Source organism: Bacillus rossius, chromosome 2 (genome assembly GCF_032445375.1).
Source record: "Bacillus rossius redtenbacheri isolate Brsri chromosome 2, Brsri_v3, whole genome shotgun sequence".
Taxonomy (NCBI): domain Eukaryota; kingdom Metazoa; phylum Arthropoda; class Insecta; order Phasmatodea; family Bacillidae; genus Bacillus; species Bacillus rossius.
Genome location: NC_086331.1, coordinates 12,640,401 through 12,665,905, shown reverse-complemented (window position 1 = coordinate 12,665,905; position 25,505 = coordinate 12,640,401). Strand labels below are relative to the sequence as shown.

The 25,505-nt window shown below is 35.8% G+C and overlaps 1 protein-coding gene across 3 annotated transcripts in view; it reads left to right on the top strand.

Moving 5' to 3' along the window:
• Positions 1-574: 574 nt before the first annotated feature.
• LOC134529106 (calcium uptake protein 1 homolog, mitochondrial) overlaps positions 575-25,505 on the top strand; it is a 65,536-nt gene continuing 40,605 nt past the window's right edge. Inside the window, exons 1-4 of one of the 3 annotated variants that reach the window (XM_063362841.1) lie at positions 575-712; positions 2,455-2,722; positions 5,735-5,897; positions 23,300-23,465. In XM_063362841.1, coding sequence (XP_063218911.1) covers positions 2,463-2,722; positions 5,735-5,897; positions 23,300-23,465 — 589 coding nt within the window. In that variant the 5' untranslated portion in view covers positions 575-712; positions 2,455-2,462. Of the gene's footprint in view, positions 727-2,454; positions 2,723-5,734; positions 5,898-15,907; positions 16,068-23,299; positions 23,466-25,505 lie in introns of all 3 variants that reach the window. The other 2 variants (XM_063362843.1, XM_063362842.1) reach the window with 2 other exon arrangements.

Sequence of the window (25,505 nt, the reverse complement as noted above, 5' to 3'; positions counted from 1 at the left end):
GTTCTGTGGCAAAATTATAACACTGGGAGTACTTGCGTCACAGCTCCGCGCTTGACCTGGGTTGGGTTTGCTAGGGGTGTTTTCCACCAGCGGGAGCCAATACTGGCGGGCCTAGATCGGGCTCGGATGGCCTCCGGCGGTACGACGTCAGTACTTGTAATGTTTAACTCTCTTTCGGTGGTCGGCTTCGTCTATTTTTGAAGTGAGGGGGCCTCCTTGTTTTGACCTCAAATAACATGTGGCAAAAATTACTCACACCTTCTCCCTATCTTTTTAAGTACTTGGAATAAACTAATATTAACTTTCGACCAAAATTTTTAAATTTAGACAAAAGATAACCAGGTTTCGCAATCTTTATACAACGTTTGTACTGCTTCTGTATTTTTGCCTTAAAAAAGGAATATTTGCAGTTATAATATTATTATTAATATAATTTTATAATTCCTTTAAATAATGTTTCTTTATTTCCCTATGGATTATTAGTGTAATTTTCCAAATTGCCCTGAAATTTGCGCTTTAAATAACTCTTACTTGGAGCGTTAATCTCAGTGGTTTCAAACATTTCTACAGGTTGTTCGATTTTGAGCTTGATAGTGTTATCCGTGATCACCACAATTTAAAAATAGTAAATTAAGTTCAGGAATTTAAAATATATAACCAAATATTATATAACCCGTTGCAATTTCCAATGGAAAATACTTATTAGATTTGTGTAAGTTTCGTGTGGTAAGAAAAGTGTTAATTTTTATGGAGTATGTTTTTATCTAAAAAAAATATTTGAAATTCTGAAAAATTCTATTTTTGGGTTCATCTCATATTTGATTATTTTTTAATACTGCATTGCGATATTTTTGGTAGTTGAATCAGAATATATTAGTTCGTACGCTTACGTTTGGGCTCCTGCCCCCTCTACCTTATTCTTCCAATTCCTGAAGGCGCCTGAAATCCTTCCCCCCCGCTTACATCTAATATACTCCCCTCAAGCTTATTCCATTCGCGTCCCGTCATTACCAGAAATACCTGCGGTAATTCTCTCGCGTGGCGGTTTTTCCTTAAATTAAATAATAAAATTTGGAATATCCCTTTTTCGAACACTAATGACATTCCTCTATTTAACTTGTAAACACTGTTTCTTAGTTCATACTAGTTTCTGAGAAATAATCGTGTAGGTCACATTAAATAGCCTATGCAGTGAAGCGACTATTGTAATTATGTGCTTCATTTGCTTTGTCGATCCTGTGGTTTTCCATACGTAAATACGTATATTTTTGATTAGAATATTGTAACTCAGTTTAACGTAAATAAAAACTTTAAAAAAAAATTATGTGAGTCCCTACTGTGCATCCAAACCCAAGTGTTAACCTTTGATGGATTTTTTTACCAGTATGGAGGTGCGAAGTGCCGACTTCTTACGTACGATAGCATGTAATCTGTATTATAAAAGGAATTGTCATTGCGTGTATCAAACATTCTGGAAAATCAAGTCCTAAACTAGGCACTTAACCACTGAGCTAAACAGTCCCAATTTTACTGTGCGGAAAATATTAGGTTATCGAACTTGTCCTAATTCCAAGATTATAACATTTTTTTTTAAATATGAGGATTTTTGTTTTTGTAACTATTAAAGTTTATAAAATGTATTCCAGAATAGTTTTGCTATCACAAGATTTTTTTTTTGCATACCAATACATTTAATATGTTTACTGAAGTTCACGAAGTGAATCAATACAGGTTAGTGCCGCTACACGGTTAGCTGTCTTGACAACTTTGGCATGTGGGTGTATCAGAAACATGCATGCGTTTAAAATTTCATTGTGTGAAACTTCTGTCCATAGTGTGCGCGCACTTCATTCCATTTCCATTTTGCTTACAACAATTTCACCCTCAAGGAGCCTAAAGAAGTAGAACTTCGGTCATTCCATGTCAAGTGGTCTAAATTTGAGAAAAAAAAATTTGTGACCATCTTCAATCTTGATGAAATTTGGGGTAAGTCAATACCATTACTTAGGAGGATCTTAAACAAAATTTCAGTTTGATTGGCAGTATAGTCTGGGTCCTAGAGGCTCCTGCACAAAGATGGTCGTCGTAACACCAGCGCGCGCCTGAATAAAATGGCAAGTTTGAAATGCTATTATGGCACAACTACAGCAGTTAGCATCCTGAAAATTGGTAACCTAGGAGAACTTCTTGTGCTCTACACAATGGTAAGAGTATCACCTATTCAAAAGGCTTACCTTTATTGCTAGCACCTCCCAAAGTTGGCATAAATATTCATTACCTTAAATTTACAATTCAAGCAGAATAAATGTGTATTTTTTAAGTCTTGTCATTTTTTCTGGGTTTTTAATGACACACAGAGCTGGAACTTATTTATTTAGTGGGTTTATGTCGGCTGTATCCTCTTTGTGATGGTGTTTGTTGTTAGGTGGTATGTATATTTTTTTTTAATTTCAGGAGGCCCCATGTTGTGGAATATACCAAGTGCCAGGATCATCAGCACTCTTTTGAGAGTGGGGAGTTTCCACAGCTATGGACGTGCAATCCCAAGTCAGTATGCTGTAGCAAGCAGTTTCCACACAGATGCAGACAGTTCAAACTTCTGTGCATACACTTCCAAGAAATACCACCACCACAAAAGCCCTAAAAATGCACAATTTTTATCAAAATCATGGTACTGCATCATGGTGATAGGCTTGCTGGGAGTAATATTTAACTGGAAAAGGTAAGAAATAACTGTTTAATTTGAAGCTGTAATTCATTTTGTCATTTTACAGCTGAAAAACTTCTTGTTAACAGGGTCCTTTCCCTAGTACGAACAAGCTAAACCACACAGAGCATGCTTGCATTGCAGTTTCCTACGTCACCCTTCCCTTAGGTGAAAGGCAACAGGTGTTGCCAGACTGCACAGCTACAGTAAGGAGTATCTATTTAGGTAAATATGTAGTTGGGTGGTATTTGCGAAAAAAATGTTAAAAATTCTTAAAATACTTTTATTCTATGCTCTTTAACTTCCTCTTTTCATTAAAAGTGGCGGAGGTAAGAAATTCCAAATACTTTAGGAGATATTGAATTTTTAAATTTCATCATATGTAGTTGAGCGGTATTTGCGGAAAAATAGTGTTAAAAATCCAAAAATACCTTTAGTAGATGCTCTTCAACTTCCTCTTTTCATTAAAAGCGGCGGAGATAAGAAATTCCAAATACTTTAGGAGATATCGAATTTTTAAATTTCATCACAATTATACCAGTGCATTCATGTGGCATTCTGCATTGTTTCTTGTTTACGAGTATCTATTTTTTTATTGGATAATGATGTCACGTGATTGATCGTGATAGGCTAGAATTCAAATGAACCAATACGTGATTATTTAGTTCATTTATTGTTTAAAAAACCGTCTCCAACTTAGGCGAGTTTTTAACGTTTCTAATTTTAAAGTCTTATTTTTTATTGTTGCGCAAGTAATAAGTAAAAAAAAATTTACGTGAGTTGTTACTGTTCATCGTTTGTCCCGGTTTGTTAGGTCAGGTCAGTTACATTATAAATACTTTAAAACTAAAGAACCATTGAAATAATTTCATATTATTTTTAATGTACGCTTAGTTTCAAAGTATTTATAATGTAAATGACCTGACCTAATCGACCATTTTCATTAATTAGGCATTCACAAACACACGGCAAAATAAAAAAATGGTGGCGGTCGAATGATAAACACAGGTCTTGTATGCAAAATAAGAACGGTGATATCTCCTAAAGTATTTGGAATTTCTTATCTCCACCGCTTTGAATGAAAAGAGGAAGTTTAAGAGCAGCTAATAAATGTATTTTCGGACTTTTAAAATTTTTTTTTGCAAATATCGCTCAACCGCATATGATGAAATTTAAAAATTTGATATCTCCTAAAGTATTTGGAATTTCTTACCTCCGCCGCTTTTAATGAAAAGAGGAAGTTGAAGAGCGTCTAATAAAGGTATTTTCGGATTTTTAACATTTTTTTTCGCAATTACCGCTCAACTACATATTTACCTCTATTTATAATGCGCACCTACATGTGAACACTGTCGTTCCTTGTCGTCGTACAAATGAGCTCATTCTTCTCACCTATCCATTGTCACACTCCGGTATAATCCTCTTGAAATAAAGCAAGTAGAACCTGCCATAAACCCAGTTAAGTATTAAGCTTTCCTGAAAGGTAAAGTGGTTGGTTATGTAAAAAAAAAAGTTTCCTTAAACCTTCTCTTGCATTTGGTTTAATTCTTGTAATTTTAATGAAATGCATTCTATCATATGAGCTTAAACAGTAAAATTATTTTAACTGCACATGTAGGAATATTTTTATTTGCAATGATATTAATATATGCTACAAATGTTTATATGTAGCCAGTAATTGGCTAGGAATGTTATGGTTATTAAATATACTTGTTGGATAAATGTGTACTAATACTGTTATCTTTTAATTCAGTAGTAGGACAGTAATGTCCTTGTCTAATGATAAAGCAATCTGTATAGCAGCTAATTTAAGACCATGTTTTTTACGAGGAGTTGGGTATGATCACGGCCCAATCATCCCGATCACTGTTGGAAATGAAGGGGGCCGAGGTGTCAGATCATTCTAAACACTAGTTGGCTTCACATTTCACAAAATGTTTAAAAAATATATGTATAATATGTATACTGTTGAAGCATTAGACAAACATTGAAAATTATTTGAACAATTCTGTTGTTGTCGTTCGCTTCAGCAATGCTGCTTCCTTTCTTATTACTTTACAGATTTTTCGCAGTATCAACTTGTTTGTTAAGTGTGTGTCCTTGTGTTTCAAACAATGCAGCTGATTTTCTATCCATTTTAGGATAGATATATGGGAAATGCACTTTTTTGAACTAATGGATCAGTTTCATCTTTACTTTCATCCACTTCCTATTTCATTTCCTCACATTTTACAATCTCATAACGGGGTTCTCCCACAGTCAGCTGTAATTGCTTCACTGTCAGTATTTTCGCAACCTGCTGAGATTTTCAAAATCATTGAGACGTTTGTTGGAGAAAATTCTTCGAAACCAACATACTATTTGACCTCAATATCTGGAAAGATTTTTTTCCCTCGATTTGCTAAGCATTGTTGGCTTTATCATATTCCATACCTTAGACACTTCATAAATAGCATTCCGTACTGTCAGCTTCTTGCAGAAAGTGGACATACAATATATGTGAAATGTCAGTAATTTTGAGGATTCAAACACAGTCGCTCAATTATAATATCTATGTTAAGTAAAAAAAAATTAAGTTTTGTTTTGGAAAATCACTATGATAACTGAACGTTAAGTATTTTTAAGTAGTCGTAAAATAGCCTACCATAGCAAATACCACACGCTAGACCCAATGAACGTTTAGGAGTCAGATTTTTAGCCTAAGTGGTAGACATGAAAAGGCATTATAATCAACATTTAGGTGTGAGATCATAAGTAATGAGAGTTGAAAAAATAAACATGTTATTGAAAATATGAATGATCTCATTGATTTGTGCATCTGGCAGAGGTTATGTTGTTTTGCCATATGATGAACTTAAGGTATGTCCCAGAAACTCTATCTAGTTTCTATTTATTCCTTTGCAACATTAAAAAAAATTTTTAAATACAAGAATTACTTTCATTTATTCAAGACACTCTTCCTTTAATTTGGATTATCTAGTATCAGTTCTAATATTATTCTTTAGATTACCTTTATTATGTTTGCAGAACCAGCAATAGCTTGCTTCCATTGGTAAGTGCTACTTCTTATCTAGTGGAAAGTGATGAAGCCGATGAGAATGAGTCAATCAAGAATGACGATGTGGCCGAATTGGATGATAAAAAAGCAGCAAAACGTAAAAAAGAAAATGTTGGATTTCGCGAAAGAAAAGTAAGTTACATGTAGTTGTGTATAGTTTTACTGTACAACATTGTAACCTGATAAAAGTGCGTATGGCTTTATAGTATATTTAAATGTATTGAATTTCTGCTGAGCATAACTTTAAGTTGTTTATTTATTGAATAAAATATATACCTCGCACCTCAGGTTTCAGAGGTAGCCATAACATATACCATCTGTGGGGGAAAATTTGTAACTTCATTCGAGGTAGTGATTCTATAGGCTACTGAAAATGCCAAAATTGCCCATAAAAATGATTGAATGCAGCTGGGGTTACCTTGACCTAGGTACAGGCACTACCGTATTTTCTTAAAAAAAAAAAAGCCAAGATAAATGTGACATAATAAACAGAAGCTGATTTAAAATACCACCTTGATTCCAATACAGAAAATGTCCATTAACATTTTACAACCATTTATTGTGCCACTGCAAAATAATTCCACCATAAAAATACTTTGTATATTTGTTGAACTCATCCAAAGAAAGTAATATATATTGACCAATATTATTCAATTCATAAGTCTGAATGTATTTCACTGCAATACAATACTAAATTTCGTATATTTACTCATTTTATCTGAACTGACATTTATAATAAATTGCAGTTATTCCTAGTTGAAGCATAAGCCAAGAATTATAGTTTATAGAATACAAATTGTAAACTGTAAAAGTCAGAAAGAAGTAATTGCAACCTTAAAAGTACGTTAGAAATTTGGTATTACTCTATTAATTACCAACAATCTCTTTCCAACTTGCGTTGTATTTTGATAGCGCATTGACAATGTATGTGCCTCCGAATCAGCGGAGGTTCTTTTAGATTGGGTTAAAATCCAGTCACCGAAAAAAACTTTTTTATTAATTTGAATATTATACTACACAAATTTTATTTAAACAAAAATGATTTGTTAATGTTTTTTCTGTACCTAATTGCTGTAATAACTTGTAATACATAGCTAAGAAAGTTAAGTATAATACACTAGAACCTCGATAATCCGAGCTGGATGGCACCGGGGCCAACTCGGATTATCAGAACCTCAGATTATTGGAAATACGAATAAAAACACGCAAAATCAATTTCTAATACATATGTCGATGTTTTAATAAAAAGAAAATACAAACATATTGAAAGGCAGAATAGATATATATATATATAATTATTGTTTTTTAAAATAATCTATTATTGTTTTTTGTTTTTTTAATGCTCCTCGCTTCTCAGCTGCTCGTGTGCTCCACTTCTTAAAAAACATTACGTCATTTGGCGTGACGTCATCTTGCTGCTCCATGTATTCGAGTGCCTTTTCTAAGCGTAGAAACCCATCTGCATGGCTAATTTTTTTGTTGGTTTCTTCTTCCTCTTGTTCGTCTTTTTCGGTGTCCTCATCCCGGTTGTTGACCATTTCAATAATTTTCTCATCCGTCAATTCTTCAATTTCATCACTGTCTAACCACTTCTTAACCTCTTCAGCACTGGATTCAATTTCGCAGCCAGGGATTGCTACCATTAAATTCAATAGAGTCATATTATCACAGTCATCTTCAACTGTTTCTTCTTCTTCACTTTGTGAAACTCTCGGTTTTATAAGTTTTGACCAGGATTTCTGTATAGTTTCCTGTTTAATTTCTGACCACGCATCAACTAACCAATAGATAACGTCTTTTATATTAACTGTTTTTAGCATATCTACTAATGAAATTTCTTCTTCTTGCAAAATATATGTCAGAAGCATGCGTCTGTACTTTTTCTTTATTGTCGCAATGACGCCTTGGTCCATAGGTTGAATGAGGCTAGTCACATTTGGGGGCAGGAAAACAGTTTTAATTTCATCACTTGAAAGCTCTTCTACGTTTGGCTGGGATGGAGCGTTGTCAATAACCAACAGTGCTTTTCTCGGTAATTGTCGTTCTTTTAAAAAAGTTTCTACTGAAGGAACAAATTCCTCGAAGAACCAATTTTTAAAAATGGTCGTATTCATCCACGAGTTCTTTTGATTTTTGTATGCGACGGGTAGTGCGTTCATATTTACATTTTTAAAAGCTCTAGGTTTTTTTGACTTTCCTATCACCAAGGGACGAAGCTTGTGTGTCCCAGAGGCATTGGAACATGGCAGAACAGTAATTCGTTCCTTGCTCTTTTTATTCCCAGGAGCGGAAATTTCGTCTTTGGATGCTAGACTCTTGTCAGGTAGCATTTTAAAATTTAACCCAGTCTCGTCACAGTTATATAATTGATCATGTGTGTAGCCCCCTTCTTCAATCATGCTTTGAAATTTTTGAACGTAGTTTTCAGCACCAGCAGCATCAGCTGAAAGCTTTTCTCCTGTGATATGCAATTGCCGCACACCGTATCTTCTTTTCCATTTATCCAGCCATCCTTTACTGGCATTAAATTGCTTTCACCTTCTTGTAATTTATTACGAAAATACTGCGCTTTTTCTTGTAATATAGGCCCAGAAAGAGGGACACCTTTTTGCCGCTGTGCTAAAAACCATGAAAACAAAGCTTCACTTGTTTTTTCGTACTCACTTTTTTTCATACGAGATCTGGATGTTGTAGCCTGAGAAAGATTTTTTTGAGTTTGCCATAACTCCAATTTCTGTCTGTTGCGCCTCCAGTCACCCACAGTAACAGCACTCACTCCTGAATCATGCGCAATTGTTTTTAGCGGCTCACCTTTATCAACCCGTGTCAGCGCTTCTAATTTATCACTTAATGATATTTCGGTATGTTTTCTTTTACTCATACTGGTTCGTAATAGAACTGGGACGTAACTACATAGATGTGCTCACGGCGAAGAACTTATGGGAACTAAAAATTGCCCTCTGGAGGGAACGCAGGGAAATGACGAGGGGGCGGAGGATCTAGGCCGACGGAGAAAAGGGGTTTCCCCCAATGTTCTAAAAATAGATTCTTGCGACTTCTGACAGGGGTGGGCCGCTACCTGCTATGTACAGTCACTTACCCAACTCACCTCATCGGGCCTTCCTCCTCAACGTAGCCCTGGCCGTCCCTACGTGTATGTGTGTTTGCAAAATTTGTATTTTTTTCTTTCTCATAACCCCCCCAAACTGACTCGGATTATTGGGAACTCGGATTATCGGAGCTCGGATTATCGGAGCTCGGATTATCGAGACCCTAGTGTATAACACACCTACGTTTGTTAGTAAGTAAGTTTCCATATATTATTCAAGGATAAACAAATTATTTATTGGTACTGCATCCTGTTAAATGGAAAAAACGAGCTGGTTTCATTTTACTAAGAATTTAAGAATGATAGGCATTAATATTATGTTATAATGTGCTTATTCCTTTGTCTCAGCTGGTAAGTTAATAAATTTTTTATAATTTTCAAACTAGTTAGTAAGTAAGTAATTAATCAAATTTTAAAAAAATTAATAAATTTTGTAGCATTTTAAACTTATAAAGTTAAATGAGCAAATTATTGCTTTGAGTTAACTCAATGAAATGACTAATTGCATGTACTGTTACAGTTATATCATAAAAAAACCTACATTAAATCAGACCCCATTTCCTTTATATTCTTTTTTACTTAATATAATTGGATTTTCACAATAGCATAGCAGGGAAATTCAATTTTTATTAAGTTAAAAATTGCACAGAATATTTTTTATATACAGTATATTAAGACACCAATGTTGCATTTTAGGCAAATGAGGTATAGAGGAAAGAATAAAAAATATCCATTCCCCAGGTTGCATAATTTTAATTCCACTACTGAAATGTTCGTGCCCTTTCAGTATTTGGTCAGATTATAGAAATGTGTTTATTTCTACTTATGTATGTGGCTGCTTTGGTCGACAACTATGGAGGCTGTTTTTCTGTTGGCACATTATGTATCGTGTGTGTGAAGAACTGAATTCAGTGATCTCTACTGATATACAAACTGTCATGCTCACTTTTATACCTATGGGGATGACAGACAATATGGCAGAAATTAAACATCGTGTAAGGTGGGCTCAATAGCAAATTAAAGTGTCTGCTGGTCGATATGTCACAAAATCTATTTAAATACTACTAATATTATTCTGTAAATTGTGCTTATGGAATATCATAGGTAATTCCTATTATTAGATTTATTATATGTGTAATAAATTTTTTCATGGGTGGTATAACACAGAATAATTAATTTGTTAAATAAAAAATCTAGTTAATTTAAATTTTAAAATGTTTTATTTAGTAGGTTTTCTTTAAGCTTCCGTGTTCTTGAAACCATGAAGACGTCTTTGCTGAAGTGTGCACTGCAACATTTCTATCATTGATGTTGTACCGTTGATAGAGCTTCACAAAAGATATAGCTTGCTAAAACATTTTTTTTTTTTTTTACATAAAACTACAGTTTTATTTTACTCATATAAGGAAGTTATTATGTAACCCAACTAAAGTGAGAAAACATATTGTTTAATGTTTATATAAATTTATTTTTTCATTGGTAAATTTGATGTGTAGTGGCTTATGTCTGGGTAGAAATTGCCGTAAATTTAACTAAATACTGAAAATACACAAAAAGTGTAAACCATTGATTATTAAAGAATTTTATGCATGGATTTGTTTTGTTTTTTTGTTTTATGTATATATTTTTATGTATATATTTTTTCTTCTGCACGTCGCTTAAAAAAAATGTAACTTATATATCATCATTGAAAAAAATTATATCCAGCTCTGGACTAAATGACATGGATTTTTCCTTCTTGATGGGCGAATTTAGAAATGTATTCTTAATATTATTTTAAGATGTATACAAGAGAATTTGCATTTAATTTATAGGGATAGTCCATGTCCACAGTAATTAATGTGTTCATCTTATTAGTTCAAATTGAAAACTAGTTCTACTTGCCAATACATTATTTTGTGTTAGTTAAATACTGTGTTCTATAATTTATTAAGCTTTTTGAGTAATTGCAAATAACCATTATTTTTTGAAGTAATACCTTAAAACAAGTAGAGTTAAAGATAAGTGAAGTCCTCATAAACTAAAATCCTATGTGAAAGAAAACCTCCTCGCATTCCTATCAATTGTTCGTTTAAATATGAATAATATACAGACATTCACTTCCTTGTAAGTTTCTTTAAGTTACAAAGTAAATATGAATTTATAAATTTTTAAAATCATGTTTTTATTATTAATTTTAAAATCAAATTTTATAAATTTCCATGGACCAAACTAGTATGAAATAACAGAACAAACAGGCAGAAATATTTATAAAAATTTATTACAGTTCAGTTAAAAGAAATGAATACATTTAGCAATAACATATTTGCCTAAAGTAAAATATGTGTAATAAAGTATATAAAATTTAAAATATAAAATGCAATGACAGGGTTTGAAAGACTTTTGTTGGCCTTCATGTTTCGTTTATTGGCACCATGCACTTTACTGTTGTGTTACAGACACACGTACCCTGAAATTTTGAGATGTTACCTCATAAATGTAATAAAGCTAGTGTAATCACGAATTTTTAAAGTTGCGTTTATTTCATATTAAAATTATTTAAGTTTACAAAATATATTCCAAGGTAGTTTCACTATGACAAGTTTTAATTTGACACACCAATACTTTTGGTACGTTTCCTGATGTCCAGAAACGCAAGCACATACAGGTTAATACTACCACACGCACGAGTCCGCCATCTTACCAACTTCGGCTCGTGGATATACAACGAAAGGCAACGCAATTTCCCAGCATTCAACACTATGGTACCAGCTACTAGTCCGCTGTGCTCGGAGGCCATGACAAGTAGGCGGGTGTTTTAATGTAGCCTACCCGTGTTCTTGGCATTTGAGAATACAGGTATTGTCGGAAGGCAAGTAGTCATGAGTGGAAGTCACGACAAGGCTAAGTTAGCACATTTGGAGCAATGAGTAGGCGGGAGTCTTGATGTCGCCTACCTGTTTTTTTTACATTTGAGAATGCCGATACTGGCGGAAGACGGGTAAACCTGAGCGGTAGTCACGACATTATGAGGCTAATGCATTTCATAATCGAGCCCCTGATCCCCTGGGCATATTCAGTCTTTCCTGACCTTGGACATGTTCGGTCCTTTCTGATCCCCTGGGCATACTCATTCTGTCCTGACCCTTGAGCATATTAATCCCTCCTGACTCCTGGGCATATTAAATCCCACCTGACCACTGCACATATAAAGACCATTCTGATCCCAGTATATATTCAGTCAGTTCTGAACCTGGGACATATTTAGATCTACATGAACCCTGGACTCTCCTGATTACTGGACATATTTTGAGCCTCCTGAGCCCTGGGCATATTTAGTCCTGACTGAACCATGGACTCCTTTAGTTCCGACTAATGGATGGACATATGAAGACTTTTTCTGAGCACTGAACATACAAGACACCCCATATCCCTTGATATAATAAAGCTCTCCCTTAGACTTCATCATATTCATCCCTACCTGAGCCCCAGATATAATCATACCCTCTTGAACTCTGGACATATTCTGTCCCTTTTGAAACCTGGATGTATACAGACTCTTCTGATGTATATATTCTGTACCTTATGAGTCTGGATATATAAAGACCATCATAACTATATAGTATTCAGGCCATTCCAAGCTCTGGATATATTCTACCTTTCTGAGGCAAGAGGTTAATATTCCCTTCTGAACCCTGTCCTTTTTTAAACTCTCCTGATCCTTAGGTATAGTCAGTTTCTCTTGGGGCTGGACACTGAGGGCCGAATTCAGAGAGCTCTTTCGACGGTTATCCACACACCGAAAGGCTTTTCCATTGAAGCTGCTCGGCAGAGACGTTTTTCAGTGGTTGGTTGACTGCTGTATAAGGAGAGCCAACCACTTGAAAGTGAATGTGGTCTGAAGCTCATTCGAATGCCTGTTCAGTTGAAAATCGGCGGAGCAGTTGATGGTTTTAATATATAATTCCCACATAAAAACGTGTTCATGTATGTTTGTAATTGTTTAAAACATTTTTGTCATATGGCAGATATGTAAAATATGTTTTGGAATTAAATATGCGTTTTTAAAGAAATCGTTTCGCCCGCAAAGTGTGCATCAGACACATGTTTTGTAGCGATGGCAGAAGATTTGGATGAATTTCCAAATCACATTGACGAGGTTTTTGAATTTTTTGATGATCTTAAAAATGAAAATCCAGTTCCGCGAAGGTATATAAGAAATTTAGCAGACCCGTTTGATTTTTGTCGGGATCAAGAGTTCAAAACACAATTTTTTTTCTCTGTAAGAAACTGCATCTGTTTTTTTTTTTCTCTTTCGATTACGGTTTTGTGCTTTCTCACGAGATCAAAAATAATCACTTTTTCATCTGGAGAAAACACTATAATTTTAGGCAACGTATCCATCTTAAGAAAATTTCTCAACCTCGTGTAGTGTTACCAGACGTCCGGCAAAAGGAGGACATGTCCTCCTTTTTATGTATTTTTTTGCGTCCGGCCGGATTTTCCTTAATGCTCCAAAATGTCCGGCTTTTTTATAAAGTGAGATAATTCCTGCAGTTACACTCTGGGCAAAGCGCGCGCTGTCCGCAGAGTCATCCCACTAGTATGTAGTACTATGACAGCTTGACAGGTAGCAGCACATGCAGAAGCACGTGTTTTTAATATGCTGTATATGCGTAGTTTGTTTGATTCTTTATACTGAAACTGTATTAAATGCCAAAACATTGTAAAATATCGTACTCCATTGTAATTAATTCATGGCTTTTTTAAAAAATATATATATTGTCCTCCTTTTTAGTGAAATGTCCTCCTTTTGCGAGATGAATGTCGTCCTTTTTTATTATCAGTGTCTGGTAACCCTAACCTCGTCTCCAATCCAAACAAAATATTATTTTCAGCGGGAGAGCAAACAAAAGACAATCGAAATGAAATAGGGCGCTTTTCCACACACACTCCAAGTACTTGATCTAAGAAAATTTTTGTGCCATGTTGCCAGATCTTCACTGAAAGTGGATGGGAACAAGCTTTCAGCTGGCAGTCATTCGAAAGGCGTTTTTGAAGTATGAGAGGTGGAGAGTCTGCCAGATGAATGAGAGTTGGATGCGCTTTCGAAGGTCAACTCTGAATTCGGGCCTGAAACCCTTCTAATTCCTGGACATAAATAGACCTGCCTTAGCTCAGGAGGTATTCAGTCTCTTTGGAACTCTGGACATTTTCCATTCCTCCTGATCCCTGGACATATTTAGATTATATTGATCCCTGCACATATTCAGTCCTTCCTGTGCACTAGACATGTTCAGTCCTTTCTGAACCTTGGACATATTGGGTCTCTCCTGATCCTTGTGAGGCAGTAGATACATATGGAAGGGTTTTAAACTAAGGCCAACTGAATATTCTTTTCTTTACGGGGCTCTCAGTACCTTCTGCTCTTCTGCCACAGGGCACCTATTTGAATGAAAAACATAAATGGACAAACAACATCTGTTTTAAAATATTTTGTAAATAGTCTTAGAGTTATATTTGCTTTTATTGTTTTTCTTCTTTATTTATGTTGTCATTAAATGTCTGGCATGCCACAAGCTGTTAGATGTTATAGTATTGTCTACCTTCTCTCCTTATTCCTTTACCTTGATTGAGCTCTGTTCTGTGCCGCATATCTAAATCAATGACCAGTCCTTTTTCATTTGTGTTCTATTCAGTTGTCGAAAAGTTAACTGAGTTTTGGTTTGTTTTGAGGTGGACTTGTGTGTCAAGCTGTGTTGACTATTTTTTTTTGGCAGCCATAATAAATAAAATAGTTTCATTTACTGATGATGAAAGTTCACCACCATTTAATTTGAGTTGTAGGAAACCGGTCGTTGTTCCCTGGATACTGAGAAAGTTTCAGAAGTGGTGAATACTTAGTGAAGATGATTTTTTTTAGGGTAGGAACACACATAAATTATTCCTCTTTGGATGTGTTCTGTCTGCAGCATTGGAGAAAACCATTCATGTGTGCAATTTTATTTGTTGAGTTGGGAGTATGTCACCACAATGAAACAGACAATTCTGGGTGTCTGTAAAATTTCTAAGGAAAAAACTGTTAAATAGTTGGGTTGATGAGCTGAAGTGTGTTTGCTCAGTTTGTATAAAGACTGCAAGGTGCACTCTCTCTTGGAGTCCCACCTTTTCTGGTCTTATTTTATTCTTCTTTGTTTAAAGACAGAAGATATTTGACATTTCGTTTGATTTTTACTTGAAGTTGATCTTATTTTAATTAATTTTACTTTTTAGATATCTGGTTAGTTTTTTTTCTTTCCAGCCAAGCTGTTTCTCTTCTAGTTAAAATTAAAATAATCATGAAAGATGGGCAGATTTATTTTTAATGTTTTTTTGCTGTGTACTGTTTAAATGCTTGTTTTACAGAAAAACAAATTTTCACACATAAAGTTCATAATATTTTTATTCTTTAGTACCTTTTTTTCCTGATCAAGTGAAAATTGTACCATTTTAAAGTTTTTAGATTTGTTGTAATTAAATACTTTTTCTAGTTATGAATATATGTGATTCTGGTCTGTAGCTAACATATTTTTATTTTTGCATCAACAGTAAAATATTGGTTGTCTGTGGCTTACACTCCCAAGTCTGGTATAAAGAATCTAGTGTATTATTTTAAAGAAATATTAGTTTCTCAGGGGTATTGTTTTTAAACTAAAGAAGTATTTAGTGTGCAAAATTTCTTCTTGAGCCATGTGGCACAATTTTTTGTTGAAACTTTTAATTGTACTATTTTAAAGTGGCTGTATGAAATTATTACCCCTTGAAATAGTTTTTTTAACAATATAAAGTTTATTGAAATTAAGTTGTGAATACATAATTTCTAAATTAGTAATTAATCAGATAAAGAATGTAATATATACACATTGACTTCTTTAGCTAAGCTCATAAATAATCATTAAATGTGAATTTAACCATCGTACATCGTGGGGTCAAAAAAAAATTTTTTCAAGAGTAGTTACATTGTGGTTTTTTATGACACTTTTTATTGAATGGTGGTCATAAAACATGTTTTCAGATTATTGAGTATGAAAATCGAATAAGATCTTTTTCAACACCTGATAAAATTTTTCGGTACTTCGCAACAGTTCAGATAACTACCCAGAGTGGAACAGAAATATATATGAAACCAGACGACTTTCTGCGCTCTCTCACGCCAGGCATGAAGCAGCCAGATGGTAAGGCGCTCCATGTTACCCGAAGTATTTGCGGGTTTGTAACATTTCCAGGCATCGCATTACTAATGCGTTAACACAGCATGTTAATCGCCTGCAGCTCAGGAAAAAGGCCAAATACAAAAATATATTTTTATTTTTCGCTATCTTGTAAGCAGAGTAAACATTTCTGTAATAAAGTAATGTGTTCTGCTTCTATGAAACAAAAGATGACATTCTGAAATATATCTCAGTAGGGGAGGAAAATGTCACTATGTGCATGTTTGTATTTGTGAGTGATGTTTGTATGAGTGTTTTGTGCATTTTTGCTACCTATTACTACCTTGAACATCAATGATCAATAAACATTTTAAAAACTTAATTGGTATTTGCAGTGTTGGAGTGCGATTCAAAGAAAAAAAAGATTTAACATGTTTTTGGTTTGTGTTCTTGTATTTGCATGTGTGTGCAGATCTGAATATTTCAAACCACGTATACATATCTATGTTCGGTATTTTTTTTTAGCTTATCACTAGCTTCTCATTATCTTGCAAGCTTATTTATGGTTAAAAGTGGCCTGTTCCTTTGTTAAATAAGTTTTTCTTCTGTTTTACCAATGAAGCAGGTGACGAGCCGGGTGAATACTTCGTAGTTAGCCTTGTCACAAGCAACCAGCATTTTGGTGTGCATCACCCTTAGTGGTACTAAACTCCTAGTTTCAGGTGGCCACTGTGTCGCTTCCTAAGACTCCAAGTCCTAGCAAACTGCAAACTTGCACCCAAAACAAACAAGCGCAGCTCTGTTCTGATATGGGGAGGCAGATGGGTAGTTGGCCAGTCTGGATTAAACAGTAAAACAATGTGGAGCATAAACAAATGAACAGTAACATCCATGGGTGGATAGTTAGGCCCTTAGGCGGACAGAGTCGAAACTTAGTTTGAGTACAGTAGGCGTGAAATATATAACCTGATCAGTAGATTTAACAAGTGCGACAATATCATTACAAAAGAAATGGCAAAGCTGCCTAACAGCTCAGTACTAGGGCACACTCCATCATATTCCACAGCAATTTTAAGATGTTCATGAATAAGATGCTCCAGAAAAAAAATTGTAATAGACAATATCTCATAAATATTAAGCTAATCACAAGTCATAAAATTATTATGTTAATTAACTGTGTCCGTGTCACAGATACCAAAATATGACGTTAAAGTTATTAGGAAATGAGAGTAAAATACATAAGCATTCACACATGCATAACGGATATACCATTTACACAAGTCAATATGTCTAGACGTGAGGAAAGAAAAGATTAAACATAGTAAGTGAAAGCTTACACAAAAGGGAACAAGAGCAATACAAGTACAGCATTATACCTTACAACCCTAAAATTATCATGGGGTTTAAGCATAGGACCTTGTAGAAGAGGTTCTGATCTCACATAAGGCATCCCCTAAATATATTCTAAACCAATATAGTATAAATAATACACAGAGTACATGACCAAGCGGCACCAGGGTAAAGATTTAAAGGCAAAAATCCACAAAGACGAAGCCATAAAAGTTAAGGTAATGATGTAGGAGTGCCACTCAACAAATGCGTCAAACAGGGTAACACAGGAGGGAGTTCTCTCTAAATGTCAAATGTAAATGTAAGAAATGTAAGACAATGTAAACCCGCGAAAAATTAGACAGAAATCAATCATACGGGCAAGGGAGAACAAAGCCAATGGGAGCCTTGGCATGGCAAACCAAGAAGGAGCTATCATAAAAATTCATTGGAAAACATCGCATAATCAGGACACGTTCACACTCGGCATGGCTACACCAATATTCGTCAGACCAAGTAAAATAAATTTTAAAAAGGAAGTTAAACTTGCTCCAGCACAACTCATTAATGTGAAACATTGAGGGTTGCAGTCAGAACAGGAATTTAGAATAATAAAGAAACAATATACAAAGTTTACATGTTATGTTATGAACGTACAGCCACCTTGCATGTTTGACATAACTGACAAATAAACTTACATTTTAGCCATTCCAAGTAATTGCTCCCGCTGCCTAGGGTCATGCTAATGGAAAGGCCTTATGACGAGACATGCCAGAACTATCAGAACTCTGTGGCCCAGAGCCGCTCAACACTATACCCTAAGCAAATGCCACTGCGCAAGCGTGGAGGACAAGTTTCTGTTTGTCAAATCTGTCACTGTCACTGTCCCGCTGGGTGTCTCTGTCCCGTTGGGCGTCACTGTCCCGCCGGGCGTCACTGTCCCGCCGGGTGTCACTGTCCCGCTGGGTGTCACTGTCCCGCCGGGCGTCACTGTCCCGCCGGGCGTCACTGTCCCGCGGGGTGTCACTGTCCCGCTGGGTGTCACTGTCCCGCCGGGCGTCACTGTCCCGCTGGGTGTCACTGTCCCGCCGGGCGTCACTGTCCCGCTGGGCGTCACTGTCCCGCTGGGCGTCACTGTCCCGCCGGGTGTCACTGTCCCGCCGGGTGTCACTGTCCCGCCGGGTGTCACTGTCCCGCCGGGTGTCACTGTCCCGCCGGGCGTCACTGTCCTGCTGGGTGTCACTGTCCCGCTGGGTGTCACTGTCCCGCTGGGCGTCACTGTCCCGCCGGGTATCACTGTCCCTCTGGGTGTCACTGTCCCGCCGGGCGTCACTGCCCGCCGGGCGTCACTGTCCCGCCGGGCGTCACTGTCCCGCCGGGCGTCACTGTCCCGCCGGGCGTCACTGTCCCGCCGGGCGTCACTGTCCCGCCGGGCGTCACTGTCCCGCCGGGCGTCACTGTCCCGCCGGGCGTCACTGTCCCGCCGGGCGTCACTGTCCTGGAGAGCACCACAGGTGCTCGTCGTGGAACGAGAAGACGAACCTGAGAAGTTTCCTCGCCGTGGTTGCGTCCCGCGTCGGCCGAGGTGTCCGTCCGCAAGTAGAGTCCTTTGGTACAGACAGCAGGATTGCATCGTTTTGCTAGAATTTTGTCCGGACAGTTATGAATGTAACGACTAAACAGAAACATGTCACACCATTAACTCCTGCAACAGAATGTAACCATTTATGTTCGGTATACCATTTTGTTCAAGAAAAGACTGAACTACAGGGGCTTATGTCACACTAGTGATTTGAGGGATTTGCATATGGAGACTGAGCAGCAGGTGACAGGAAAGGCAGATTTCCTCTGAACTGGCCTCAGACAAATTACCGCTGCAGCGACCCACAGCCACAGCCACAGCCACAGCCACACTCACTCACACTCACTCTGCTGCTCCTGTGGCCGCTGCGCGACTTGCGATCTGTCGTCTTTGGCGATCCGCGCTATACTGGCGCTACACGATAATCCGGCTCGCAAGATTATCTCTGCCCACACTCCCCTCACTCCCCGCACACGCATTGGTGATGCCATCGGGGCAAAGAGGTGGCAATGTGCAACAACTGTCTAAGCGAATGGGAGGAGCACTTGGGGCGACGTCACCCTATGTACTGTTTACTATCTTTAATAGGTCTGAGGTTTTCTTGCCTCTTGTGAAATGATTCTTGATTCTTAAACATTATAAAGATAGTTAAATAATTAAAATATACAAATTCCTTACTTCTGACACTCAGACTTCTGTTGATAAAGTTTTCCTCGTGCTTTTGATTCCAAGTGCGATGGACATGTCTGGGCCTTCTCTAGAAGCCAGTTTAAAATAGTGAGCAATCGCACTTATTGAGAGCGTTTGTGCCCGGTGCTGCTCAAACACAAACACAAGCCACCTGTACAGTCGGACCACCCAAAATGTTGTGCAGCGAGCCAAGAGTACTTTTGGACAGGTGGCCAGAAGCCTGATAATGTAGCTGTTTACAGGTTTTTTTTTTTACTAGGTGTGCAATATAATGTTACCAGTATGAAACTCCACTCACTCTCGCAATTTACATCTTCTGTTGTTCGCATAGAATTTAATGTTTTATATTTACTTCTACCCAGTTCCTTACAGTTTACACCATTTTATTTAATGTGTATTATTTAATTTATTTAATAATGGTATGGTGAATTGTCAAGGACAATCATACATTTTCCCAGTAGATTAGGAATAACTTTCCCTGTATACTATGTGATGAAAATGTCTCTTCATTTTACTTTGGCATCCTCAGATTATGTTTTGGTCTTTAAAACTAGCAGCACTCCATCAATAAAACCTTACTTTCAGAATCTTGTTATAATCAATATTTGTCATAAAGTGGCTTTTGTGTTAATGCGAGGAACCCATTAATGTTGCCATTGATATTTACTTAGAGCATAAATTAGTATGAATACTTATTTCATTAAAATGTCCTAAAGGTAAATTTTCACTCCACAGATTTAATTTCCCCTTCCCCCTTCGGTTCATACCCAAGTACCATGCACAGTGGTTGAGTGATCAGATCTTTTGCCGCCCAGGAAGGATATCTGGGTTTGATTCCTGGCTGGATCAAACCCATATTTTCGCAAGTGATAAACTTGGTGAACGATGCCATGGGCCGGTAGGTTTCCCAAGGGTACTCCCCTTAGAGTTTTACACACAGGCATCATGCAATGGGACCTCTAAGGTGACAGTGTGCTCCAAACCACTTGGGAGTGAACTCGGTGCTCATCGAGTTGAGTGAAGTCAAGTCTCTTACTTCCGTGTTTTGCAATCATGGCCACTGAGAACCCTGCCATGTAGCAATAAGAGGAAGGGAGACCAGTATTGAATAGAGAGGCAGGAGAGTAAGAGGATAAAGTATGTACGAGTAGGGATAAATAGGGAGGTGAACAAGCAGGAAGTTGTGCATGGGTATTCTTGTTTGACAGTCCTGAAGGAGCAAAGTGGGAGGAGAAGGATGGGGTGGAAAAGGAGAAGAAAGTGAAAGGGGAAGGATAGGTTGAGAAGAAAGTGGGAGTGGAAGGAGTGGTGGAGGAGGAAAGGGAATTGGGTGGGGAAGGATGTTTGGAGGAGGAGAGGATATTGGGAAGTAGGAGGGGCATAGTAGAAGAAAGTAGGAGTGGAAAGAGGAAGAAGAGAGGAATGACTAGTGGAGTAGATAGGAACGTGGAAGTGAAAGGCAAATAAATGGTTTTTAAAGTGAAATATTCTTAATTATTCTCATGTGGATATGTAGTTTTTGAAGAAGAAAAATTATTTACATATATATTATCTTACATTTTTTTAATACTTATTTATAGTGGCTAATAGTAATGGTATGCTTCACGTTCCGATATATTGTGATTTTTACAAACGTTTGCAGGTTTATTTTATTATAAATCATGAAATCAATGTTTTGTTCATAAATAATAATTTTCTAATAATGTGTTTTAGTAAATAGCTACACTTAGGTTGAAAGTAATTTGCTTTGTTTATTTCTTTCCTAATCAGGTAATTAATAATATATTTTAATAATATTGATATAAATTTATTATGTATTCAAGTATCCGAGATAATGAACATGAGTATTAACAATAGGTATATTTATCATAATCTTGGATTACATATAAACTCTCATAAAATATTTGTATTTCTGTGACATGTGTATGTTTCTTAAATTTGAGTGTTAACAGTAGGGATGATTCCTAGAAATTTTAATTTTTCCTAGAATATGTCATTTAAATAATTATGTTCTATAATACATTCACATAAAATATTATTTCTGTATGTACATTAGTTTTCAATATATTATATAAATGTTAAAATATTTCAAATTTTTGAACGCTGCTATAAACATTCAAAATGACGCGCTGTTGTTGTTTAGTGTGTGATGTCATGGCACTTGCTGGTTAAACTCTCATAGTTGTTTTAGTGTTGGCTGTGGGAGTAAGCAGACGTATAGTTTGCAGTTAGTGATATTAAGCTGTAAAAATTTTATTGTCAGTAAATGTTAAACTAAAATAGTGTTTTCATAAAATACTTCATATAATTACACATTGAGTAGTGAGTTAATTTGTGAATAAGAAAACATACATAGGTTCTAATCTTAAAGGAAAGTTAGATCTTTGATTAAAATCACACTTTTTTGTATATTTTGAGTGCAGTCGTTTAATGTGAGACATTAAAAAAATTTTAATAGCAGTAGTTTGCTTGTTGATTTTTAAGGTCTCAATATTCTCTTGTTGATTTGGAGGTTGAGTTTGAAATGTGTTTCGACTTTTTTGATAGTATTTTTAGTATTTTGAAAATTTCATTCATGTCATCGTTAAATGAATTTAAAACACTGAGATACGTACTTTAAATATTTTAAGGAACTTGTAGTATGTCCACAGCATCAGCTTAATATTGAAAAACAATACATTAAACTACCAATTTTTGTGCTGCTATCTACAATAAAATTTTAAAACTAGCAGCACATGTGTTGCTGCCAAGTCACCAACTACCAAAGCTCACTTGTCACCAGGCCTAAACGGTTGCGGTTTCTGTGATATTCTTTTTTGTGTTGTGTTGTAAGAAACCGTATACACATTATTTTTCTCAATAAATAGAATGAATTTTATTACATTGATTTATGGAAAATCATCTTATTAACTTGTATGAATGCCTAGCATGTGCACATTACTAACCTATATGATTATAATACTGTGTAATAAATACTCTTAAATTATTACTTTTGGCTTGAATTAAAAATATTTCATGTTGGTATTCACATCAATCTGTTGTATTTTCACCACATATTGTTTTATGGAACTTAACCATGCTATACGTTGTGATTCATTTTTTGGTGGTCGTGTTGAAATGACTTTCTTTTGGTTTCCACAATTTTTTACAATGGTCATTCAACTTACTACTTATGCATACACTTAGACCAAGCTAGAGCACCTCTGAAATTACAGAGGGAAATGGATTCAGAGGGCAAACAACAGTAACTTCGGTTAAACCTATATGTAAGGGTGTTCATTTTTCTCAGGTTATATCTTCATCTATACGAAACAGTTTGTGCCTTGATGCTTACCAAAGTGTTACTATTTTGTTATGGAAAAAAAAATGAAAAAAAAAATCAGGAATCATCTCTATTGCTGTGTAATTAATCCCTGTCTTCGTAAATAACTGGTTTCTTTTTGTTTATGTCTCTGCTAAAGTACTAAATTGGTGTTTAACAAACTCAGTTTGTTTGAATAATTTCAATGTGCTGTATAATAATCATGGTACTAAATAATAAACTAAATAACCTTGTTCAATTTTTTTGCTAATTTATTTTTATTAATCTCAAATAATTGCTTCCTTAAATTTGATATCAGCTCATATGTTTTTTGTGATTTTGATTGAAAACCAGATAATGGAATACGAAAATCGTATCCGGCAATATTCGACTCCCGACAAAGTGTTTCGCTACTTTGCCACATTGCAAGTGGTCCACCCTAATGGAGACAGTCACGAGATTTATATGACTCCTGACGACTTCTTGCGCTCTATGACTCCGGGATTGAGGCAGCCAGATGGTAATCATCATTTTGTTCAACCTGAGCTGTATTTGGACACTTGAGTGCTTTTGAAGGGTACTGCAGCACTGGCTTTAGGTTTTAGTTGATGCTGTATATAGCTTAGTGCCACTCCTATGACACGATATGGTAAATAGTGCCCGTCATAGTTACGTAGTTGGTTAATTTAAAGCCAGTTTAGCTGTTACCTATGAATAACTTCTTGCTGCTGGATTAGCAAATTCAAAATCATGTGCACACTTCTTTGGTTACATTTTTCAATTGAGATTTGCTTAGCTGACATTGTTACGCTGTTGAGGAAAATGATCTTTTTACTATCAGTTTTGTACCGTGAGTTCGTGTGTAGCTTGGCAGCTAGGAGTGCTTAGGTGGGGGGGGGGGGGGGGGTGGGAGTAATGCTACGGTGTTGTAATGTTGTAGGAGTGGAATAGGCATGGCCAGCACATAGGCATTGCTCTGCACCTAGGTGGGTGCAGTAGGCATTGGTCCGGTGGTCATACATTCATACATTCATACATTCTGCTGTGTCTGTCACACTTGATGCTTCTGGAGGTGGTTTGAAACACTAACGTTACTATAGTTTAAAAAAAAAAAAAAACCATTGCCTGCTGCACTTGCATTCATGTACGCCTGGTCTCACTAGCCTGTCTGATGATTTCATTACTTTGCCTTGCATGTGTTGTTTTCTCACATGTTCTCAACAGTAATATCTGTCGATGACTCCAGTGACAGAACAACAAATCAATAGAGCTATCTCGTTGCATTTACAGAAATAACCCTTAACTTAAAGTAATAACAAGAAAATGAAAAAAATCGACATGGCATGTAAGACTGAGCCATAAGCTTATGCAAATTGTTTATTCTGTAACATTAATTGCTTTCCACTCATTGGCTGTAATTACTGAAGAACATACATGATCCTCGTATACTTTTGAGTTGCTCCAATTAAGTTTATTGTAAAGTTGATTGAACAATAAAACATAGACTTTAAGATAGTGCATGTAAAATTTTACTTCAACAATTTATCATATAGTTAATCATTAAATATTGAAAATTAAATATGTTAACTATAACAAGGTGTCCACAGACACAAAAAAAATTGTAAAATATTGTTTAGTTAGGATACAATCATGAAATTTTAAGCAAGGTCAGAGACTATATTGCACGATGAGTAAGAATGATTTTTTGCTTTTAAGGAAGTTGTGAAATTTTACAAAATCTTCTGTTTATTATTTGAAATCAAAAACTAAAACAATTTGTTACAGAAATCGCAAAATAAATGGCACAAATTAATAAATGTCACAAATTGGTACAAAGAATAAAAACATCCCGTTTAAGAGATTGATGATAATGAATCAATTTTTAATAATTCTGGTGCACTTACATTAAGCAACATTCTAGAATATTGAATGATATTTTAAAACATTATGTGTATAATTTTTCAATTCCTATTTTCCTTTTGCTTTACTTGATTTTTCTTAATGATTGTATTAATTATATATTGATATAGAATTTTGTTACAAAAAATTTGTTGTTTTCTGATTACAATTAATTAATATAAATTACAAATATTGAAATTTAAGGACAGAGTGTTGGATAAAACACTCAATTGTGAATTATGTAATTTACATGAGTGCTTGTTAGGGACTGAAAAGTTACAATGCTTCTGACATATGCTCATTGAAACACAAGCATTGCAGGGTTAGTGGTGATGGTTATACAAGTAATCATAGCTCTGATTTTTCACAATCACCGGCATGCTTCTTGCATGCTTTTAATTTCTCATAGTCACACACTTTCTTGAATTCTCTACTGGTTGGTTGGGTATATAATAGAAGACCTCATTCTTTTTGTATCAGTAATTTTTTAAAAATCTGATTTTGTGTGTACATGGTACTTGTAGTAAAATTTACAAGGACCCTGTATATTTATGCTTGTGAACCAAGCAATGTTAATTTTAACTTAGGTTGTCTTGTAATTCAATAGGTTTTCCCAGTATGTATATACTTCTAACTTTTATAAAATAACTGTGAAGTTCAT